Source organism: Gracilinanus agilis, chromosome 2 (assembly GCF_016433145.1).
Source record: "Gracilinanus agilis isolate LMUSP501 chromosome 2, AgileGrace, whole genome shotgun sequence".
Taxonomy (NCBI): Eukaryota; Metazoa; Chordata; class Mammalia; order Didelphimorphia; family Didelphidae; genus Gracilinanus; species Gracilinanus agilis.
This window is the reverse complement of record NC_058131.1, coordinates 233,609,815-233,634,538: the sequence shown is the minus strand read 5'-3', so window position 1 is coordinate 233,634,538 and position 24,724 is coordinate 233,609,815. Positions and strand designations below refer to the sequence as shown.

The window sequence follows — 24,724 nt, the reverse complement described above, 5'->3', positions numbered from 1 at the left end:
GTAATCATAAAAAATTTTTTTACTGATGCTTTCCTTGTAACTACACCTTTTGCTACCTATAATGTAAATGAGTTTTATATTGTTATTAAGAAGCAATGTTAACTTCCTACCTTCCAAATATTTAAAAACTTAATCTACCACATAAGAGAAGGATGTTTAAGGACATGAGTTTGACATGTAACAGTTGGAAAAAAGCAAACAACCTAATGGGCTCATTGCATAGTGTAGTTCCTTGGCATTATACTGGACAAGAATGATTAAAACTTGGAATTTCCTAAATGTAAAAGAAAAAGGAATAGTTTCGCATATTTGCTTTTACTTGAGATTCAGAGAGGTAGCCAGCTTCATTTCCATGTTCAAGTCCAGTCTTCACCACCTAAAAGACACAACGGAAGCCCTTATTCAGCATTAAAATTTTAAGGTGCCACTAAAATAAAAATCAATGGGGAAACCTAGAGGATAAATGTCTCAGTTGCAGAAAATGGGCAGAATCTTGATTGCAAACTATAGACCACTGAGTGTGGCTTTGTTTCCTGGGAAAATTCTAAAATGGATCCTGAAAAATCTGGTTAGTGAACATACAGAAAAAGAAGTGGTCATTAAAAAGGGACAGCATGATTTCATCCAGAACAGATTATACCAATGGATAAGTAGTTAAAGGATATGAACAAACAGTTCTTAATTGAATTGCAAACTATTTACAACCATATAGAAGAATATTCCAATTCACTAATAAGAGAAATGTAAACAAAACAACTCCAAGCTATCAGTTCACATCCAAGACACTGGAAAGATAAGAACAGGCAATGTATAGTAATTGTGGAAAGAGAGGAAGGCTAAGATGCAGCTTGTGGAGTCATAAAGTGGTATAACAATTCTGGAAAGCAATTTGAAACTATGCTGAGAAAGTAACTTAAAACATCCATACCAAAGGACTCCACTATTAGAGATATATTCCCTAAGCGGTCAGTGATAAAAAGAAAAGTCTCATTATATAACAAAATATTTAGCAGAACTTTTTGGAGTACCCGAAACTGGAAACAAAATAGAAGCTCACAGACTAGAGAATGACGAAACAAACTGTGATATAGGAATATGACAAAATATTAGTGTTCTGTAAGAAACAATGAAGACTTTTATGAATATAAATAAAGTAATGAAATAATGAAAGAAAATAAAGTGAAGTAAACATAACAAGGAAAACACACATGGCTACTAAAATGTAAATGCAAAGAACCAAAATAAAACCAAACAGGCCAATTTTGGCTCTAAAGAAGAACTTTCAGAATGTACCCTTCTGCCTCTTTGCAGAGGAGGGAGACTATATATATATATATAAAACACAATGTCATTATTTGGTAATACAATAAACTGGGATTTTTCCTTTTTTTTTTTTTTTTTAATTCTCCGAGAAGGGAAGATATATTGAGAAATTTAACTAATGTAAAAAACAAACACACATATTTAATGATAAATAGGTCATGCTGAGCTAACCTCATTTTCTTTTTTGGCAGTGTTACTAAACTGGTAGATCAGGGAAATACTGTAAATAGAGTTTACCTAGATTTTAACAAAGTGATTCTATGTCAATTTGGCAAGATGTCTTCCATGGAGTGCCAAGTATCTGTGCTTGGTTCTATGCTATTTAAGATTTTTATCAATGACTGGGATAGCAACAATGTGGTCAACAAATTAGCAGATGACACAAAACTGGAAGAGATGGTTAACACACTGGATTCGAGATAGAAAAAAGATTATGCTAGTCTAGAACACTGGGCTGGATCTAGTAAGATGAAATACAATAGGAATCATTTTAAAGCCTTAAACTTGGGAACAACAAAAAAAAAAATTAGTACAAATACAGGACACAGGGGAGGCATGATTAAAGAGCAATTTGTTTTAAAAAATCTGAATTTTAGTGGATTACACACTTAATGAGTTGGCAGTGTAGTGTGGCAGGCAAAAAAGTTAATGCAAGTTTGGGTTGGATTAAGAAAGGAACCTGGTAAAATCTCCTACACATCTGGAGTACAAAGTTCAGTTTTGGGAACCACAGTTTAGGAGGATGTTGGTAAGTGAGAAAGTATCCAGAGGAAGGCTGCCAGGAGAGTCAAGAGAATGGGTCCATATCATGAAGTTACCAGCTGAAAGAACTAGGGATTTTTAGCCTAAAGAAGAGAAGATTCTGGGGGGGGGGCGGAGGTAAGAAAAAGGGGAGAGTGATGCAGTACACCATTTCTGTGTTCAAGTATTTGGTGGGCTGAAACTTGGAAGAGGGACTAGATTTGTTCTGTTGGTGCCAGAGGGCAGAATCAACATCAATGGATAGAAGTTTCAGAGGGAAATTAGACTTCATGTGAGGAAAAACTTTCAACAATCTGAGCTGCCCAAAACTGGGATGGGTTGTTTTGAAAGACAGTGGATTCCCTTTTCCTTGAAGCAGAGGCTTGATCTCTCATTGGATTTATTAAAATGGATTTTTATTATGGGTGTAACTTGAAACAAATGGTTGTTGAAGCCCTTTCCAAGTGTGCAATTCTATCATGATAATCAATAGTTCTGGTCCCATTAATTCAGAATAATATACTCATATGAATTATATATCCATAAATATATTCTTTTAAGTTTGACAAAACAAACTCTTTGGTCATTATGACTTTCATTTTTAAAGATCTATAACCCCCTTAAAAGGCAACTAGGTGGTACAGTGGATACAGTGTTGAAGTCCAGAATTAGGAAGTCCTAAATTAAATCTGGCTTCAGACACTTACTAGATGTGTAACCCTGCACAAGTCATTTAAGCTCTGCCTCGGTTTCCTCAACTATAAATGAGGATAGTAATAGCACCTACCTCAAAGGGATATTGTGAGGATCAAATGAGATGTTTGTAAAAAGTGCTTAGCAATAGGGCCTGGTATATAGTAGGCGCTACAGCAATGCTTATTCCTTTCCCTCCTACCTGGTTTGACAATAGGCAGGGAAATGGTGATCTTTCTCCCTAAACTGATCCTTTTTTCACACTTCTCTATTTCTGTTTATAGCATCACCATCCTGCTAGTCACCCATGTTCACATCCATGAGTCATTCCTGATTCGTCTCTCTCTCTTACCCTCATATCCAACTGGTTGCCAAGTCTTGTTGATCCCTTGATCATCTCTTGCCTAGACTACTGAAAAAGCCTAACTGCTCTCCTTGCTCCTAGTTTCTGCTTTCTTCCATTCATCTTTTATATAGATGCCAAACTGATATCTCTAAAACAGTTCCAATTATGTCATACTCCTAGTTAGAACTTTAGTGGCTTCTTATCTCTATGATTAAATACAACATCCTCAGGCTGGCATTTCATCATATTACTTCTTTTTATTACTATCATATGTCATATTGTTATATATCGCATTGCTCACTTTCTCATACTTTTTGTCCTAGTCAAACTAGACTGCAAAGTGCTGTCTGTACGTGGCATTCTATCTTCTAGGTCCGGTAGTTCCCCATACTTAGAACATATGCTCTCTTTACCTCTCCCTCTTAGAATCTCTAACTTTCTTCTAAGCACAGCCCAGGTAGTATATCCCCTTTCCTAATTTCCCCTTCCTCCACTCAATTGTTAGTACTCTTTCCTTCTTGAAAATACTTTGCATTTATTTATCTGTGTTCATCAGTGGTTCTCAAACATTTTTGTTTATGGAACAGCATTAACTTTTGCTGTGAGGAATCACATTCACTTGGCAACTGTAGGTGAGTGGAAACATATTCATTTACATACAATTTGCAAGTGTAAATTCCAAACAATTTGTGGCACACCTAGAGATATTGTTTTGTGGCTAATGATGGGGGAAGCTAGATGGCTCAGGGGACACAGAGCAAGGCCTGGAGTAAGGAGAACCTAAGTTCAAATTTGGCCTCAGACATTTCCTAGCTGTGTGATTTAACACTGCAAGTCACTTAACCCCCATGCCTAGCCTTTACCACTTTTCTGCATTGGAACTGATACTTAGTATTGATTTAAAGACAGAAGGCAAGGGTTCCAAAAAAAAGAAAAGCAAAAAAAAAAAAAGAAAAAGAAAAGCAATCCAATGATGTTGTAAACCTCTTGTAGAATATAAAAGTTCCTTGAAGGCAAGAACTTCTTTGTCTTTGTATCCTCTTTATTTATGGTGTCAAACTCCAATAGAAAGGTATCACTGTGGCTGCATATTGACTTAGAAAAACAATAATTAACATTATCAATGTTGAATTGTAGTTTTATTTTGTTAAACATTTCCCAATTACATTTTAATTTGGTTCTGGACATACTGGGGAGTTTTACAAGGCTCCCTCCAGCCAAATTAATATTTCTATTGTACACAGAAAGCATTTAATAAATGTTTGTGGAACTGAATAAAATTTAAGGATAAGAAACTTACATCAATTATTTTCAGAGGAGCCGGGTAAAGACCTTTGGTTTGTTTCTGTACCTTTTCTTCAACTTTTTTGTAGATCTGTTGCCTCACAAATGGAATAGACATGACGTATGCTGTTACCACTGCAAGGCAAAATGCTTTCAGACACTGACTGGGAAGAACCAAACCTCCTTTATAGTTTTTTATGCAACTTCTATTAAATTACATGGCTCTCACAGTTCAGAAGAGTTGAGGTTTTGTTTGCTTTTTTACATTTAAGCAACACTTCAGTCTACACCTGCTCTTAAACTTAATTTAAAGTAAATGGAGGGGGGCAAGTAGGTGACTCATTGGATAGGGAGCAAGGCCTAGAGATGGAAGGTCTTGGATTCAAATATGTCCTCAGACACTTCCTAGCCATGGGACCCTGGGCAAGTCACTTAACCCCAATTGCCTAGCCCTTGCTATTTTTTTTATCTTAGAAGTAATACTAAGACAGAAGGTAAAGGTTAAAAAAAAAAAAAGTAGATGGACTACATAATGTGACTACAAAATGAAACTTTTACCTTCCTTAAATCTGTTTTTCTACTAGCAAGAAGTGAAAACCATTCCTCAAGGATTTTGCTTATTATTAAGGCACAGATTTTTCTGTGGCTATTCAAATTCAGGGTCCAGAGTAGCAGCTCTGATTCTGCTTCTCTAACAGACATACTCACTATCAATCAGTCCCTTTTCCCTCTTCCCAGAGATCTTTTTATCAGCCAGTCCTTTTGCAAAGATGATTGCTACTTCTTCTAGGTATTCAACTGTTCGATCTTCTGGTAATTTCAAACCTGGTCCTGAAACATTAAAATAACAGTTTAATATAACCAGCACAGGCAAGAGAGAGAATGAGAGATCAAGTCTCAGGAAAATTAATCTTTGGTAATCTTATTGGGACTTTATATAGATGAGATGATAAATCCTTAGGTTGTTTTAATTTAGGTATTTTAACTTAGATATTTTTAATATCAGATATGTCACCAGTTTACTTTGCTTTAAGTAAAATCTTCTCCCCCCCCCCCCTTTTAGGTAACAGTGAAACACTTAAAACAGGAAGAGTCACATGGATTTCTGAAATGTTACAACAAATGGGAAATGAAAGGAGTCCAAATCTACTTATATCAGGTAAAATTCAAACTATTGGACTTGACTGATTATCAGTACCCTATACAAGCCAGCTTTATTTATCTCACCTTTCCAGATTATCTATTTCCTTCCACACACCCTGTGTTTCAGATAACTACTCTCTGTTACCTGTACACATCTGTTCTCTCGCCAGTCTCTGCTCATAATGTTCCTTGTTCCTAGAATACCTTTCCTTTTCTACTTCCGAAGTTAAGTTCCTACCCATTCTTTTAAAGCAAACATCATCTCTTCTTTGTAACTATTCTTGATCCCTGTATTCAACAAGAACTTTCTCTGAGATATATATTTTTTGTTGCAACTCTCAAATGCATTTATAATGTAATATTAAGTTGTTATTGTAGTATAAATTATCTTCATCTTACTTAGTTGGAAACTTGATGATGGCAGAGTGTTATCTTATCTCAATTTTTTGTATTCCCTAGAATAGGGCTCTGAAGGCTGTAGGTACTGAATAAATTTTCACTGAAAAATGATAATGAAATACTCCTCTCTTAGTAGAGGAGTAGGAGACCAGGGAGTGAAGAATGTCATATATTCTTAGACTATTTATACTATAATCGCTAGGTCAGTTGCTTTGTTTAATGCTTTTGTTTTCCTTTAAGGAAATATTTGATGGGAGAATGATCCAAAGAGAACTGATTCAGGTATAAAAAGAAAAGGCCATCATAAAACTAAAAACTAATATGTTCACTGAATGAATGTTGAAACAATGGAAGTCATCACATGAGCACTTGACCCTATGAAACATACTGAACAAATGCTGGTTATATTTCTGTTTTTTTTACTGAAATTGTGAGTATTATTAAGTTGTAGATATACAAGATGAGAATGGGCTCCTGGAAACAAACACTCTGTTACTAGCAAGATGGAATAACTATGAAAAGCAATTTGAAGAATCCTAAAGCAAAATAGTTTTGTTCCTCTTAGTGGAGAGTCAAATAGCCCCCCAAAGTGTCAAAAGGTTCTGAGAACATAACTGTATTATAGCTGAGAAGATTAAAATTGATCCTGAATCATTTTCTTATTGATCTTATTTATAAGTAACTGATTTTATCCTGTAACTGTTTTTGACTTGTAACTGCTTAAGTCCTGGTTCTCTGTTTCTGAACTTAGTTCAGAATTCAGCTGGCCTATGAGTTAAGAAATTCAGTTCCCCTGTTAATCACTGATCTAGTTTTGCCTCACGGATTTTTTGCTAACATTGGAGAATATGTGTGAATGCAAAGGGAGTTTGGGCTTGTTACTTTTACCCCACCAAGCTATCCTTCAAGGATATCTGGTTTGCTATTCAAAAGTCTAGGCTGCTAACCTGCACCTGGCCTCAAACAATAAGCACTTTTTAGTCTCATCACACACAAGATGGGATCCTTGCTGGCCCCTATTGCCAAACTTCCAACCAATCATGTTGTCCCTGATGCTTAAGCTCTGTAATCAGCCACATTGCCTTTAATCCCATGATGTCATCTACCTTGTTCTGTTCTTTGTTCTACACTTCCCCCAAATCTATAAAAAGGGAGCTGTTCATCTATTCGGGTCTTTGGCTTAAATGGAGGCAAACCACTGACCCATTTATTGACAGGTGGTATTCTTTTGCTAATGTTATCTTGCTTGGCGACCTGCCTCAGTTTATCCTATTGTTAAAATTAAAATGCTACATAGCATACAAAGCACAATGAGATTCTAGTGACCGTGAGTTATATCAAGTCCTGCTTTTCCCTTTAAGGAGGCAGAGAAGAATACAATTTTTTTGGAAATGTTTTCATCCAAAATGGTTAAAATAATAAAGTTTAGAGTTTAAAGGAGTACATCTCATATCAGTGAAATAACCTTGTACTCCAAAATGGCTTATTCCCTGAGGGATCCAGATGGGGCATACCTGTAACTATCACTTGTTTCTATTTACAAGTCACATACTATTAAGAAAAGATAAGATTCTTTGGGGAAGAGAAAACTAACTGACGGCTTATTCCTTGGCTGCTGACAATTAAACACATGAAGTACATTCTGGGGATATTCTGAACTCTTACCTAGAGGATCCACCAATTGGTCAACCAGACCCATTCTCTTTGCTCTGTCTGCACGAATATTTCTACCAGTCAACATCATATCAAAGGCAGCAGGAATCCCAACCTAAAAAGGAAGTAAGAGTCAGGGAGAACAGGTAAGCAATGCTTACAATTATATTCTGAAAAGAAACTACTGCTTGCCATTTAACCAAGCTGCATTTTATGTTGCTTACATGAGCAGAAACATTGGAAACATTGTTTTGACACATCAGTTGCTTCCCAAACAGCATACATGGTACTATACTGTAAAAAGGTAAACACAACTAAACAATGAAGACTATTTTTGTAAATTGCCTGTTAACAGAAAGAATACATTTTTTAAAAATTGGAACCAACACTCTCCACTGTATTTGACCTATGATTTGCTGACAAGTGGCAAAATTCTTAAATTTTTCTGGAAATTCTAATTGGAGCCAAACTATTTTCTTCAGCTCCCAATTTAAAACACAGGTAGTAAGTAAATGGGAATTCAGTTCCCTGTCTTATTAAACAGATTGAAATTTCTAAGTGGAATCCCTTTCCACCTCTAACTATACGGCCTCTCTATGAAGATTCTCAATGGAGTACATTCAGGAAGATTAGATAGTAGCATGGATAATTGGAACAGGATTAAAATTACTAGCATGTTCTAGACCAGAGGTCATTACAAGAGACCAGATGAATGTTCCCTGTCAGGAAGCATTCCTAATGGTAAAGTGTTATTTAATGTACAAGAATTTAATCTAAGGTAAAAAAATGGCACTAAAATCTGATTTTGTTGTCAGAAAACTGATGATGAAACACACTTTGCTCCTCTAGAAAGAGAGGTAGCACAGTATAAGTATGGTATATGCCAGTTATGGCAAACCTTTTAGAGACCAAGTGCCCAAACTGCAACCTTCATGCCACACGTGAGCCACCCCTTATCCCAGACAGGGGAGGAAGCACTCCCATTGGGTTGCTTGGCAGAGGGGCGGGTCATGTGAAAAATGTCCTCAGGCACACATGGAAACGGGGAAAAGAGCAGCCCCTCCTGGCATGCTCAGGCATGTGTGCCACAAGTTCACCAACATGGGTATATGCTATCACATATGGTCACTTTGTCAGTTGGTTCTACTTCCCCGCCTTTTTTTTTTATGAGGGAGAGTTTCAGGAAGACATTTATCATGATTGTGGGGTAAAAAGGAAAGGTGTCAATAAGAAGTTACCAAACTCCTACTTATAACCCACTTGGATGAAATGTCTCTTTAGTATAGAAATAATAACTATAAAGAAAAGGATGAAATTATTTCTGGTTGGTAATTCTTCTCCATGTTACTAGAAACCATTACAGTATTGTACCAGAAGGCTCACAGGTAAATCCTCATTTAAATCTCCAACTTGATTCATTTTCACATCTTTCTTAAATATTTTGGAACGTAGTCTCAGTCATTTTTTTTGTGTGTGTAAATCCCACAAAAAGCTTGCACTTCCCTACATTAGGCCTTCTTTCCTCTTACTATCTGCTAGAGAATTTGTAGCACTTAGGGAACAATGCCCAGGTGGGAGTGTTTGCCACCAGGCCTGCTTTGCAGCTCTAGTTCCAACCTCCGTTCCCTGCCCAGCCTTTCAACACTCTGTACAACATGGCAATTAGCCCAAGTTTAGATAAGGAATGTTTATGATAAAATCATACATAAACATCATGGAAAGTAACAATTGTTTAAAATGTATTTAGTTAAAAGTATAACAGATGAGGAATAATTCATCCACATATATCCAGAGAAGCTTTTAACTTCAAATTTTTCTAATAGAATGTGAATTCTACATACATAGGGGAAAACTAAAGCATAAAAGGCCAGAAAGGCACATAGTTTCTGTTGTATATGACTATAGTTTGGGAGGATCTTAACTTACCATTTTGGGGAGTCTTTGAGTGCCTCCTGCCCCTGGCAATATTCCCAGCAATACTTCAGGGGTTCCCAATACTGTTTTTCTGTCTTTTGTTGCTATTCTGTATTGACATGCAATGGCAAGCTTCAAATGCAAGAAAGATTGGAGTTAGAAAATATGTCAACATTGAGAATAGGTGTGGCTCTCAAAACTTCTTAAGGCATGCACATGATAACATAACCAAGTTTAGGATCTTTAGCCTTGTCTTCAAGGTTTTTTAAAATAAATCTTTCAAACCTACCACCCCTCCTACATTATTCACCTACAGGACTTCTACTAGAAATTTTATGTTGGATTGCTCATTGTTCAAATTTTGTTCATTCCTTTTGTTGTCCATGCTGTATCATCTGCCTGGAATAGCCTCCTTATTCTTTTGAGGCTAGCTGAATCCTGTCTTCAGGGACCAATGTAAGTCTTACTTATTCCACAAAGTACTCCTTTCTACTCAAGTCCATCGTGGACTATCCCCTCATCTTAATTCCATGAATATTTGTCACATGCACCAGCCATATATCACTTAATCATACACTGTACTTCCTACTATTGTCCTTTATGTAAGTTGTTTCCGCAACTAAATGATAAACTCTTTAGAGTCAAGATTGTCACATTTGTATATCCCTAATTAAACACAGTACTATATACTGAGTAAATGGTCATACAGTTCATTCAATATTATAGAATTTAAGAGTCATAAGAGATCTTAAGAGATAATCTAGGGGGCAGCTGGGTGGCTCAGTGGATGGAGAGCCAGGCCTAGAGACAGGAGGTCCTAGGTTCAAATCTGTCCTCAGACACTTGCCAGCTGTGTGACCCTGGAAAAATCACTTGACCTCCATTGTCTAGCCCTTACCACTCTTACACAATATTGATTCCAAGATGGAAGGTAAGGGCTTATTTAAAAAATAAAGGGGGGGGGGTAATCTAGCCCAATCCTCTTATTTTACTGATGAGAAAAACTAAAGCCCAAAGAGCTTAAATGATTTATCCACCATCATATAGTGAATTAGTAGCAAAGCTGGGGCCAGATCAATAAAATAAACTGAATAAGCAATGGATTTTCCCTTCCCATTTAGCTCTATAACATTATCTGTAAACTCAAAGACTACAAATCTATTTTTAGTGGCTGCAACTTCTTTGAATCTATTAGCAACTCTAGTATATGCTGCCAGTCTCATCCTCACTCCAATATTCTGGAAAGTTTCAGTAACTTTGGGATAAAATTGTACCTCAAGTCCTCCTCCCAGGCAGGACCCACTGATGGCAGCCACAATAGGTTTTGGAGACTTCTCAAGTTTCTCCAACATTTGTTGTCCTTCTCTTGATAATTGTGTTACTTCTTGAGCAGTTTTGCAAGCAGCTATCATGCTACAGTGTACAAGAAAGTGTAAAAACAAAACTTTGCTTCTTCTATTGATTTCATGTTCATTAATATATACCACCCCCACATCATACTATGATTTATTTGGAATGAATCTCTTTTTTGCTCAAGATGATAATCAATGGGAAGATTTTAGAAACATAAATCCACTATTACATTGCATCCTGGAAAACAATCTGAAATACTAAGAAACTGTTTAAATACCCTTTGGCTCTAAAATCCAACTATCCTAAAGATGTCAAAGACAGAAATATCTATCTATATCAAAATATTTATAGTGGCACTTTTTGAAATAACAAAGAATTGGAAACAAAGCAGGTGCCCATAAATTGGGTAATGGATAAATGAATTATGGCACATAAATTTAATATATTGTTGTGTTGTAAAAAATTATGAATATGAAGAACAGAGAAGCATGGGAAAACTTATATGAACTGATACAAGTGAAATGAGTGGAACCTGGAAAACAACAATAATGACAATAATGGAAAGGGAAAGAAAAACAAGAATAAAACAACTGAAACTAAATGCTTTGAAATTATGACCAAATTTGGACCCAAGGAAGACATGGGAATGCACCTCTCCATTCTTTGTAGGGGATTATGTACATAGAACTCTGCATGGAAAACTTTTTATTTTTTGGTCTGTTTTGCTTAACTGTTTCCCTCCCCTCACCCTTTAAAATTCTTTGTTAGTTTTCAGTTTTATGGTTGTAAGCAGGCTACAACATATGACAAATGAAGAACTATGAAAGACAGGAATAAAAATTATCATCAGTGGAATGTTCTTGGTCCAAATCTAGCCTCAGACACTTCTAGCTGTGTGACCTTGGGCAAATCACTTACTCCCCATTGCCTAGTCTTTACTGCTCTTCTACTTTGGAACCAATATATTGTACTAATTCTAAAAGAGAAGGTAAGAGTTTAAAAAAAAAAAAGGTGTCATCAAGGAGTTGTATGCTATACTAGGAAGAGAAGATAGCTGGTTACACAGAAAGAGGAAAAGGTGGTAGACAACCTCAGTGTTCTACAGGTATTTTCACAATGTAAGAAAGGAAGGACTCCAGAATGAGGAAGATTTACGACCAGGCAGTCCCTTGGAAGCCAACTTATGGAAGACGTTGGCAAGAATTTTATGCAGGATGGGTAGGCATGGATGGACTGCAATCTGTAACAGTGGAGGGAACTCCTCAATGAACAAAATAAAAGATTCATTTTAGTTATGTATTCCTTGTAATGAAGAATTACTTTCTGGGAGTGAGAGGAAACATTCTGTATAAAAGAAAACATGTGGTGTGAAATTGATATAAATACAAATTTATTTTAAAAGAGAATCATAGGTTTTCCTTCCACCTTATTTCTCTCTCTCTCTCTCTGTCTTTACCTACACACACAAACACAAAGACATACAGACACCCTCTCTATTCCTCATTAATTAAAATGACACTTACTTGATATCAGCACCAGCAATAAAGCAGCCTGGCTTTGTAGAGATAATGACAGCACTTTTGACTGTATCACTACTCCATATTTCATTCATGACTTTTACAAAATCTGATGTTAATTCTTTATTCAAAGTGTTTACCTGTCAAATAATAATGAATGAAAAGAACAATAGTAAATAGCCAACATTTATGTTTTCTGGTTATCATATCTATGAGGTAAATTGTGGGTAACAAAGCTATAGGGTAATAATGCTTTACATCACTGCATACGTCAACTGCCTCTGACCAGTATCTTATATTGCCTAGGGTTGTCAAATTTAATAAATATTAAGGATTTCAATCAGATGTCCTTTGTAATAGGTTAAATTAATGCAAACTACTTAAGAGATTGGCAGGGATATGTGTGGATAGTTCTAGTTAGTAGAAAACAGTATCTAATTGAGACACTATAATCATTATACATTATACATTATAGTATAATGTGTAACTGTGGCATTTTGAAATATACAAAGGCTGAGCACATTTAGCCCAACTTGATTAGTATAAATGACGATTTATGTCAAAGCCTAAATATTTCTAACTATAAGGTATCTTTAAGAAAATAATATGCTTCCAATTTCTTTTAATCACCCTTCCTGGGAAGTTATGGAAAATATTTTAAGTAAATTCAAACTAAAAAAAGGTCATTTCCCTCATCTGCCTGGTACCAGAAGACTGGTCCTATGTATGTGTCCTTGAAATCAAACTGACACTTGAAGTCAGATGAAAGGAATGCAGAGACAGGATTTCTGTATCTGCTACTCTGTTCTCCTTGGATAGCCTGTCAAAAGCCCCATCTAGGTTAACTTTCAGGATTAGGAGCCTATTCGTTATAATATCTAATTATTATCAGATCAGTGGATTTTATTTTCCTTGAAACTCTTAGAGTATACAAATCTAGAGCGATTTAAAAACATTTCACAGATGAAGAAAAGCCCAGGATTCTTAAGAAATTCAATAAATACCTTTGAATTGGGCGAGTTAAGCCGCACAACTGCCACATCTCCTTTGATTGTATAGTCAACATGGGTCCTGGCTAAAAGCAGGTGGAAGATTTATTTGCAAATAATATTATTACTAAACCAATTTAAAAATGTATAGTATTTCAGTTAAGGCTATAAACTTACTTAGCACAGCTGGGGACTGGGCAAAGTTTCGGCAGGTATAACCTATTGAGAAAAAGATAGAATGACATTCTGAAAGATTTAAGGGAAAAATTCTGGGTTTATAGATAGTAGCTGGAAGGTAGATCAAAGGTACATAAATAGGAGGTACATCATAGACACAAGAAAGAAAGTACATTGAAGCTAATATTATAATAAGTTTTATAGGTTAAGGCTATATCCACTGGCAAAATTGATGACTTGGTAATTGAAATGAATGTTAATCTTTTGGTCCTGAGCCTGTAAAAAAAAATTTGTTCTGACTATATCCTAGTCATGTGTTCATCTATTCATGTAAAAGGTCATCCTAAAGAGCAATATGGCTACAATTAAACTATTTTACAACAAATAAAATTTGTTTTATTGTAATTTAATATTCTCAAATACCCAAATATTTAAAGTAGTGTAAATCTTCAAATAAGATCTTAAAATAGGAACAATTACAATATGATAATAATATCAATTTTAACAAAACACTAGCCATAATTTTTTGGTATCTCATTTTGTTCTCTGTACTTATAAAATTTTTGGGCCATTCAAAAATATGATTGTAGTCAATGTGACTTCTTCTGACCTTGTTTTACATCACTTTTCATATCTCTACCTTTTATATTTGCTATTTTAATAAAAGTATTCTATGATGTTAACATGCTATCATTATTGAACTATTCCCTCAAATAAAAGAATAGTTTCTAGTTTTTCACTATTATAAATAAAGCAGTTTTGAATATTTATGTAAATATTTGTTGTTATGTTTAGAGATAATAAGTATATTATCTTTAGGAATATTCCCAGACCTAGTGTTATTGGATTAAGGGTAATGATCATTTTTGTGATTCCTAATAAATTGTGTCAGACTAGTTTCCAAAAGCATATTCTAACTATGATTCTATCAATAATGTTTTCATGCCTGTTTCCCTGAAGCCAAGAAATTTAACTTTTTAAAATAAAATCTTGGGGTTTTTTGCCTTTTATATCACCAGAATTTCTCTCAGTATGGCTTCCTCTTCTCTTCCCAGGAAAGCATCCCACAGTATAAACAATATTGTTAAGAATTAGAAAAAAACACCCCCAAATCATCCAAACCAATTAATATATTGAAAAAGCATGAAAATGTATACAATTTATCATGCCTATGGACCTTATACCTTTGCAAAGGAGTAGGGTGAGGTATCTTCTCATATTTTGTAAAACTCACTTTTGATGGATTTGTGGTTGCTTGAAATTTCCACTTACTTTATTGTAGTCAGTGTTTATGTTGTTTTTTTTTTTTTTGGTTCTGCTTATATCACTGTACAAGTGCAAATTTTGTGCAATTTTTTCCATGCCTCACTGTATTCATAATTTCTTATAGTATAATGATATTCTTTTACATACATATCATAATGTATTTATCTATTCCCCAACTGATGGGAACTTACTTCATTTCAAATTCTTTTCTACCATAAATAAGTGCTGTTATAAACATTTTGGTGTATATGAAGACTTTCTAATCAATGACCTCATTGGGGTAGAAAGCCTAATAGTTTAGTCTCTGGGCCACAGGGTATGGGCATTTTAGTCACTTTAATTATATAATTCCAAATTGTCTTCCAAAATGATTATATTGATTTACTGCTCCATTAAAAATGCATCAGTGTGCCTAGTTTCTCCAAACCTCTTCAATTCTATTTTAAACTTTTGTTATTTTTGTCAATTTGCAGTATGTGAAGTAAAATCTGTGTCTCTTATTAGTGATTTTGAACATTTTTTAATGTTCAAATACAGCTAAATTTGTAGTTCTTTTGAAAACTGTTCATATCCTTTGACTGTATATCTATTTGGGAAGGCCTTTTATACCATATATCTATATCTATATCTATATCAATCTATCTATATCTATCTATCTATCTATCTATCTATATATATATATATATATATATATATATCTACTAGTAGCCTAAATATCTTGGATTCACATCCCAATCTGAGAATAATCATGTAAACATTTTTTGCCTACTCGACTATTTCCTGTCTTCTGTTGGCTGCATTTATTTTGACGTATAGTTTTTCAGTTTCATGTAACCAAAGTTATCTACTTTATCTTTTATAATTTCCTTTATCCTTTATTTGATTATCTCCTTCCCAAAAATTGTGAAAGGTAAATTATGTGCTTTTAATTTTTTCTAATGGTTTGATTTTGAATATTAAAGTCATAGATCCATTTAGAATTTATGACAGAATATGATGTAAGATGTTGGTCCTAAACCTAATTTATGCCAAACTGATTTCTAGTTTTCTTGCCATCTATCAAATAGGGAGTTATTTTTGTAGATATTTTTCATTTTCATGAATGGTTATAATTTTATTGAGTTCTGTAAAATATTTCTTTGATAGTTAAACCTGTAAGTTAATTTTTGTAGTCTTGTCATTTTTGTTATATGGGCATGGCACAGCCAAGAGGATTGAATATTCTTGAAATTTTAGTGTTTTTTTTTCTTATTTTTTAAGGGACATTTTGTAATTTAATCAATTTAATCTATATAAGTATTTGATGTGCTTTGGTAGATCTGTCCCTGAACATATTATGCATTTTGTAATTATTTAGAATAAGATTTTCCTTCCTATCACTGCCTCTTAGTTTGTTATTATATAGAAATACTATTGGTTCTTATGGATTTATTTTGTGGCTTGCAACTTTGCTGAAACTACTAAATTGCCTCAATTAGTACCTTTTGCTGATTTCTTAGGATTTTCTAAATAAACTTTCATTTTATCAGTCAATAGGGATAGTTTGATCTCTTTGCTTACTTTACTTCTTTAATTTCCTTCTTTCTTTTGATTTTTTTTTAGAAAATTTTAGAAAAATTTTCCATGGTTACATAATTCATGTTTTTACTTCACCCTTCACCCCCTCAAACCCCTCCCCCCCATAGCTAACTCGCATTTCCACTGGTTTTAACATGTGTGGTCAGTCAAGACTTATTTACATATTATTGATAGTTACATTGGTGTGGTCCTTTCGGGTCTATATCCCCAATCATGTCCTTATCAACCCAAGTGTTCAAGCAGTTGTTTTTCTTCTATGTTTCCTCTCCTGTAGTTCTTCCTCTGAATGTCAGTGGCATTCTTTTCCATAAATCCCTCAGAATTGTCTTGGGTCATTGCATTGCTGCTAGTTCAGAGGTCCGTTACATTCGATTTTACCACAGTGTATCAGTCTCTGTGTACAATGTTTTCCTGGCTCTGCTCCTTTCACTCTGCATCAATTCCTGGAGGTCTTTCCAGTTCACATGGAATTCCTCCAGTTTATTATTCCTTTTAGCACAATAGTATTCCATTACCAGCATATACCACAATTTGTTCAGCCATTCTCCAATTGAAAGGCATCCCCTCATTTTCCAGTTTTTTGCCACTACAAAAAGTGCAGCTATAAATATTTTTGTACAAGTCCGTTTATCTATGATCTCTTTGGGGTACAAACCCAACAATGGTATGGCTGGATCAAAGGGCAGGCATTCTTTTATCACTCTTTGGGCATAATTCCAAATTGCCATCCAGAATGGTTGGATCAGTTCACAACTCCACCAGCAGTGCATTAACATCCCATTTTTGCCACATCCCCCCCAACATTTATTACTCTCCCTTGCTATCATTTTAGCCAATCTTCTAGGTGGGAGGTGGTACCTCAGAGTTGTTTTGATTTGCATTTCTCTAATTATTAGAGATTTAGAACACTTTCTCATGTGCTTATTGATAGTTTTGATTTCTTTACCTGAAAATTGCCTATTCATGTCTCTTGCCCATTTATCAATTGGGGAATGGCTTGATTTTTTATACAATTGGTTTAACTCCTTGTATATTTGAGTGATTAGACCCCTGTCAGAGTTTTTTGTTATAAAGATTTTTTCCCAATTTGTTGTTTCCCTTCTGATTTTGGTTGCACTGTTTTTGTTTGTACAAAAACTTTTTAATTTAATATAATCAAAATTATTTATTTTATATTTTGTAATTTTTTCTAACTCTTGCTTGGTTTTTAAATCTTTCCTTTCCCAGAGATCTAACAAGTATGTTATTCTGTGTTCACTTAATTTATTTACATTTTCCTTCTACATATTCAAGTCTTTCACCTATTCTAAATTTATCTTGGTATAGGGTGTGAGATGTTGATCTAAACCTAATCTCTCCTATATTGTTTTCCAATTTTCCCAGCAGTTTTTTGTCAAATAGTGGATTTTTGTCCCAAAAGTTGGGCTCTTTGGGTTTATCATACACTGTTTTGCTGATGTCACTTACCCCAAGTCTATTCCACTGATCCTCCCTTCTCTTAGCCAGTACCATACCGTTTTGATGACTGCTGCTTTATAGTATAGCTTAATATGTGGTACTGCTAAGCCACCTTCCTTCACGTTTTTTTTTTCATTATTTCCCTTGATATTCACGATCTTTTGTTCTTCCAAATGAACTTTGTTATAGTTTTTTCTAATTCAGTAAAAACGTTTTTTTGGTAGTTTGATAGGTATGGCAGTAATTAAGTAAATTAATTTGGGTAGAATGGTCATTTTTATTATGTTAGCTTGTCCTACCCATGAGCAATCAATGTTTTTCCAATTGTTTAGATCTAGTTTTAATTGTTTGAAAAGTGTTTTGTAGTTATGTTTGTGTAATTGCTCTGTTTGTTTTGGTACATAGATTCCTGAGTATTTTATATTGTCTAGGGTGATTTTAAATGGTGTTTCTCTTTCTATTTCTTGCTGCTGTGATGTGTTGGAAATATATAGAAATGCTGACGATTTATATGCACTTATTTTGTATCCTGCAACTTTGCTAAAATTGTTGATTATTTTTACTAGTTTTTTAGTTGATTCTCTAGGATTTTTTAGGTAGACCATCATATCTGCAAAGAGTGATAGCTTAGTCTCCTCATTGCCTATTTTAATACCTTCAATTTGTTTTTCTTCTCTAATTGCTACTGCTAATGTTTCTAGTACAATGTTAAATAATAAAGGTGAAAATGGGCATCCTTGTTTCACACCTGATCTTATTGGGAAGGCTTCTAATTTATCCCCATTGCATATAATGCTTGTTGATGGTTTAAGATATATACTGTTTATTATTTTTAGGAAAGGACATTCTATTCCTATACTTTTTCGTGTTTTCAATAGGAATGGGTGCTGTATTTTGTCAAAGGCTTTTTCAGCATCTATTGAGATAATCATGTGGTTTTTGTTGGTTTGCTTGTTGATATGGTCAATAATGTGGATGGTTTTCCTAATGTTGAACCATCCTTGTATTCCTGGTATAAATCCTACCTGATCATGATGGATAACCCTCTTGATCACTTGCTGGAGTCTTTTTGCTAGTATTCTATTTAAGATTTTTGCATATATTATATATATTAATATATATATATATATATATATATATATATATATATATATATATATTAAGGAGACTGGTCTGTAATTTTCTTTCTCTCTTTTTGATCTACCTGGCTTTGGAATCAGTACCATATTTGTGTCATAAAAGGAATTTGGTAAGACTCCTTCTTTGCTTATTATATCAAATAATTTTATAGTATTGGGATTAATTGTTCTTTGAATGTTTGATAGAATTCACTTGCGAATCCATCAGGCCCTGGCGATTTTTTCTTAGGGAGTTCTTTGATGGCGTGTTCAATTTCTTTTTCTGATATTGTATTATTTAAGTATTCTATTTCTTCTGCTGTTAATCTAGGCAATTGATATTTTTGTAAATATTCATCCATATCACCTAGATTGCTAAATTTATTGCCATATAATTGGGCAAAATAGTTTTTAATGATTTCCTTAATTTCCTCTTCATTAGAGGTGAGGTCTCCCTTTTCATCTGATACTATTAATTTGGTTTTCTTCTTTCCTTTTTTTTATATTTACCAGTACTTTGTCCATTTTATCTGTTTTTTCAAAATACCAGCTTCTAGTCTTATTTATTGATTCAATAGTTCTTTTACTTTTGATTTTATTAATTTCTCCTTTGATTTTTAGTATTTCTAATTTAGTTTTCATCTGGGGATTTTTTTTAAACCCTTGTACTTCGGTGTATTGTCTCATAGGTGGAAGATTGGTAAGGGTGGGCAATGGGGGTCAAGTGACTTGCCCAGGGTCACACAGCTGGGAAGTGGCTGAGGCCAGGTTTGAACCTAGGACCTCCTGTCTCTAGGCCTGACTCTCACTCCACTGAGGCACCCAGCTGCCCCCATTCCCAGTAATTTTGATTCTCTCTCCTAGTTCTGTCCTTTCTTCTTTCACTGTTTCCAGTGTTTTGTTTTTAATTTGTTTTTAATCAGTTCCTATACTCCCTTCCGTTGTTGTACTTCCCTTTCTCCCCCCTCCCTTCTTATTCCCCTCTTATTTTTCAATTAAAGCCACGCCGCTCTCCACCCCCTTCTCTCCCTAGTATTGCTTCTCTCCCCACCAGTCCGTTTGTTACCCTTCTACTTCTCTATAGGGCGTGAATCAATTCTTTGCCCCAATGGATCTGATTGTTCTTCTCTCTTTAAGTTGATTTCAATGCACTTAAGTATTGAATATTTCCTCTCTCTAATCTCTTTACCCTTACAGTGTATTGTTATTCTTCCCTGTTGGTCCCACGCATTTCTTTATGGAATATAAATTTATTCCTTTTTGTTTGTTTTCCTATTTTTCTTATTATTATCTTCTACCCCACAGTTTTGTATATATTTATACCTACCTACCTACATACATACATATATATATTTATATATATCTTGACATTTCATCCTATACAGTTTGTCCCTGTTCCCTCTATGTAAAATTCTTTTAGTTACCCTGTTGGTATTAACAATTTTTAATATTTGCCAATACTTTCTTTTCTTCTTGGGATATAAATTGATTGAACTTGTTGTGTCCCTTAAAGAAAAGAATTTTTTCTCCCTCCCCCCCCCCCCATTCTCTTAATTACCTTATGTTGATTCTCTTGAGTTCTGGGTTTGGGCAGCAAACTTTCTGTTTAAGTCTGNCCCCCCATTCTCTTAATTACCTTATGCTGATTCTCTTGAGTTCTGGGTTTGGGCAGCAAACTCTCTGTTTAAGTCCATTTTTTTTTTTTTTGATGAATGTTTGGAAATCCTTGACTTTATAGAATGACCATACTTTCCCCTGCAATAATATAGTTAGTTTTGCTGGATAGTTGATTCTTGGTTGTAGACCCAGTTCTCTTGCTTTCTGGAATATTGTGTTCCATGCCTTCTGGTCCTTCAATGTAGATGCAGCCAGATCCTGTGTTATCCTAACTGTGGTTCCCTGGTATCTGAATGAGTTCTTTTTGGCAGCTTGTAATATTTTTTCCTTGGTCTGGTAGTTTTTGAATTTGGCTATAATATTCCTGGAAGTTATCAGTTGTAGATTAAATGTAGGAGGTGATCTGTGGATTCTTTCACTTTCCACTTTTCCCTCTTGTTCAAGAATTTCTGGGCAATTTTCTCTGATAATTTCTTATAAAATGCTATCTAAACTTTTTCTTTCATCATGATGTTCTGGTAAACCAATAATTCTTAAGTTGTCTCTTCTAGCTCTGTTCTCCAGAGCTTTGGTTGAATCAATGAGGTGTTTCATATTCTCCTCAAATTTTTCATTTTTTAAAAATTTTGTTTAATATATTCTTGCTGCCTTGTGAAGTCATTTGCTTCTAGTTGTTGAGTTCTGTTTTTTAAAGACTGAATTTCATCCCTGGCTTTTTGGTCATCTTTCTCTTTCTGGTCTGATTTTCTTTGTAGATCATCTTTTGCCTTCTTTGCTTCATTTTCAAGTTGGCCAATTCTGGCTTTTAAGACTTTATTTTCTTGTTTTAGTTCATGTGTTTCCTTTTTCAAATTGTCTTCAGCCTGTCTTGATTGCTTTTTGAGTTCCTGAAGTTCTTGAGTTAATTGAATTTTGAGATCTTCCAAAGCCTGTGTCCAGTTCGCTGGAACTACTTCCTCTTCTTCTATTTCTGTTTCATTTGATCTCTTTTCACTTCCTTGAAAGAAGCTGTCAATTGTCATTTTTTTTCTCTTTTCTGTTGCTTACTCATATTTTTTCCCTTCTTTGTTCTGCTAGTTTGAGCAGATGTATTTAATGATCTTTGATGAATGATTTTCCCCCAGGTGGCAATGGAGGTTTGTAGTTACTTTCTCTGCCCTCTAAAGACTTCTTGTCTCTCCAATCCTTGGGATTAATCCTGTATTGATTGGATTAATCTTACTGCTTAATCTGCGCTGAGGCTAAAACCTGGAGGGGAGGGAAAAACAAACAACCCCCCCCCCAAAATGTGGGGGGACAAGAAGGAGCATTTTTTACTGAACTGAGCTCTCCAGCAGTGGAGTCTCCCTGTGCTGTCCACTGTGTTTGATCTGGCTTTCTTTCCTCTTGAAGCCCTGCATTCTCCATCTCGGTATGAGGAAGCCAAGCTGTCTGTGGTCTGGGGTTTGGCTCTTTCTAAGCCACCATCTTCTGGGCGTTTTTGCTGTGTTTCCCTGGTTTTCTCCTCCAGTCACCTCTCCAGTGCCTGTGTTTAACTCCCCCAGTCTGGTGCCCAGCAAGGCCCTCTCTCCCAACCAGTGCACCCACCGGCCCTGAGATTTCCCAGGCCACTGGAGACTTCATACAGCATGTGGGGGAGGTGTCCTGGGATCATGGGATTCCCCTTCTATGCCCTCAGACCCAACAGTTCAAGAATTGAAGCCTTTTTCTTGGCGTACCTCTTTAGTTATGCTGCAGTAGGGTTCCCCCTGCTCTGTCCCGTTATTAAATTTGGTCCTCTTTCTTCTCGAAGTGCATTGTTTTCTATCTCAGTGTGTAAGGGTGCGGAAGTTTTAAGATTCGCTCCATCTAAGCTGCCATCTTCCTGGAAAACCAATTTCTTTCTTTCTCTTCACTTATTGTTATTGCTAGAATTTGCAGAACTCTATCAATTAAAAGCAGGGAGAATAGTATTCTTGCTTTACTTCTGTATTTACTGGAAAAGCTTTTCTAGGACAACCCCATTACATATATTTGCTTTTGGTTTCAGATACTTTTTTATGATTTTAAAAAATCCCTCTATGCTTTGTAGGGTTATGGGGGCGTAATAAAATGACTTGTGCTCTGTCAAAAGGTTTTTTTTTCTGTATCTAGTGAAATAATCATGTGTTTTGTGATACTTTTGTTTTCATTCATTGTTTTCCTAATGTGAACCCTGATTTCAGGGTTTGCAATGCTTGCAACTTTGGTATAAAACCAACTTGATCACAATGAACTATTTATTGTATAAAATGTTGTAGTTTGACTTTTTCATTGATATTTATTAATAATAAAGGTCTGTAGTTCTAGTACTTTTCTTTATCCTTTCCTGGCTTAGGTATTAGGATTATATTAGTCTCAGAAAAGTACCTCATAAAAATAACTGTTACCAATTTTTTAGACTAATTTGTGTAATATTGGTGTGAACTATTCTATAAAAGTTTGATAGAATTCAATAAATTGATCACAACTAAGACTGGATTATTGAAAAACTCCTTTTGGTTTTCTGTTATTGACGCATTTTATATTTTTGAAGGTATTTCTCTCTTTTGTATTCTCAGTTTTATTAGCCTATAATTGTGTACAGTAGAGTCTGATATTTATTTTTTCAGGTTTTGTTGTGATTTCATCTTTTGCTTGCTATTTTATTAACTTTCTTTTCTTTTCTTTTTTTAAAATCTTACTTTCTGTATTAGAATCAATACTGTGTATTGGTTCTAAGGTAGAAGATCAGTAAGGGCTAGGCAATGGAGGTTAAGGGACCTGTGTGGGTCACACAGCTAGAAAGTATCTGAGATCACATTTGAAAACAGGACCTCTTATCTCTAGGCCATTAATTTTATTTAAGTTCCACTTTCACAACCTTTTTCTCCTTGTGAATTCTTAGAAATCTACCAAATGGTGTGTTGGTTGTTATTTTGTTGCTTTCAACCTTCTATAAATCTTTCTCTTTCTAGTTTTTTTAAAAATGTTTTTTGCTGCAATAATCTATTTGTGCTTCCTTTAGTTGTATTTGATAACCTTTTTACACTTCTATTATTTGGGGTATTTACAAAGCAAATTATCTGCTCACATTTGCTTTTATTTTAATAGGGCTTCAACTACTCTTTTACTGAACATGCATCTTTTCCTCTAGATCAGTGGTTCCCAAACTTTTTTGGCCTACCACCCCCTTTCCAGAAAAAATATTACTTAGCGCCCCCTGGAAATTATGAAACCATTTATTGAACTCAGGATAGAATGTAATACAAAAAAAGTGTGGATTGCTGGATCGCTGCAGCACCCACCAGGGGGCGGTAGTGTGCATTTTGGGAATCACTGCCCTAGATGATTAGGAGCTTGCTTTCTTAGGCTTTCTGAATATGTCACTTTGTGTTTCAACCTGAGCCCCTTTGTTTTTAGAAACATTATTCCATTTCCTTTCGCAGTTTTTTGTGGGTGTAGAATTATCATATTACTTGAAATTCCTTTCCATTATATTTGAAAGTCTTCAGCTCATTTGCAGATTTTTGTTTTCACTGAAATTATTGAATTTAATGAGTATATATACTGGAATTTGCAGTATAATTTTTTTTTCTAGAGGCATTCTGTGTATTCGTTTAATTGACTTTATTTTTTTCTGTTCATAAGTTCCAGACTGTTTCCTTCAATTATTTTGCACATTATAGTATTCAGGTTATTTGACTTTTGTTCTTCTGGGAGACCTATGATCCTTAAGCTGCCTCTATGAAACTATCTGAAATCAGGATGTTTTACTTGTATAGAGATATGTGCTTCAAATAGTACTGCTTTTTACTTTTCTTCTAGATTGTCCTTTGTGGATGGGGTTAAGGGCATTATGCCCCTGAGATCTGAAAAATTCATGTTAAATTTTTTCTTTTTCTCTTATGGGGTGTTTTTAGTATAAGAAATTGTGTATATTTATGATATTAAAAAATGAAATATGTTGATATACCATACTATACATATGTTTTCTGCATTTCTGAATTTCTAAACTTTTTCTGTTTATTTGCTGGCCTTTGTGTGACATCTGTGGCTTCCACAAAACTCCCCTGAAAATTACCATTTACTTTCCTATGCTATCCTGCACTATATCAAAACTGTGATGGGGAAAGTCACCATGTAGAAGCAATCCCT

The 24,724-nt window shown here is 34.8% G+C and overlaps 1 protein-coding gene across 1 annotated transcript in view; it reads right to left on the bottom strand.

Annotated features, from left to right (window-relative positions):
• HADHA (hydroxyacyl-CoA dehydrogenase trifunctional multienzyme complex subunit alpha) overlaps positions 1-24,724 on the bottom strand; it is a 59,106-nt gene that overhangs the window by 22,572 nt on the left and 11,810 nt on the right. Inside the window, exons 2-10 of the mRNA XM_044663752.1 lie at positions 13,533-13,574; positions 13,371-13,441; positions 12,373-12,506; positions 10,771-10,909; positions 9,509-9,628; positions 7,595-7,697; positions 5,096-5,218; positions 4,404-4,522; positions 320-376 (exon numbers count right to left, since the gene is read on the bottom strand). Of these exons, the coding sequence (XP_044519687.1) occupies positions 320-376; positions 4,404-4,522; positions 5,096-5,218; positions 7,595-7,697; positions 9,509-9,628; positions 10,771-10,909; positions 12,373-12,506; positions 13,371-13,441; positions 13,533-13,574 (908 nt within the window). The remainder of the gene's footprint in view (positions 1-319; positions 377-4,403; positions 4,523-5,095; positions 5,219-7,594; positions 7,698-9,508; positions 9,629-10,770; positions 10,910-12,372; positions 12,507-13,370; positions 13,442-13,532; positions 13,575-24,724) is intronic.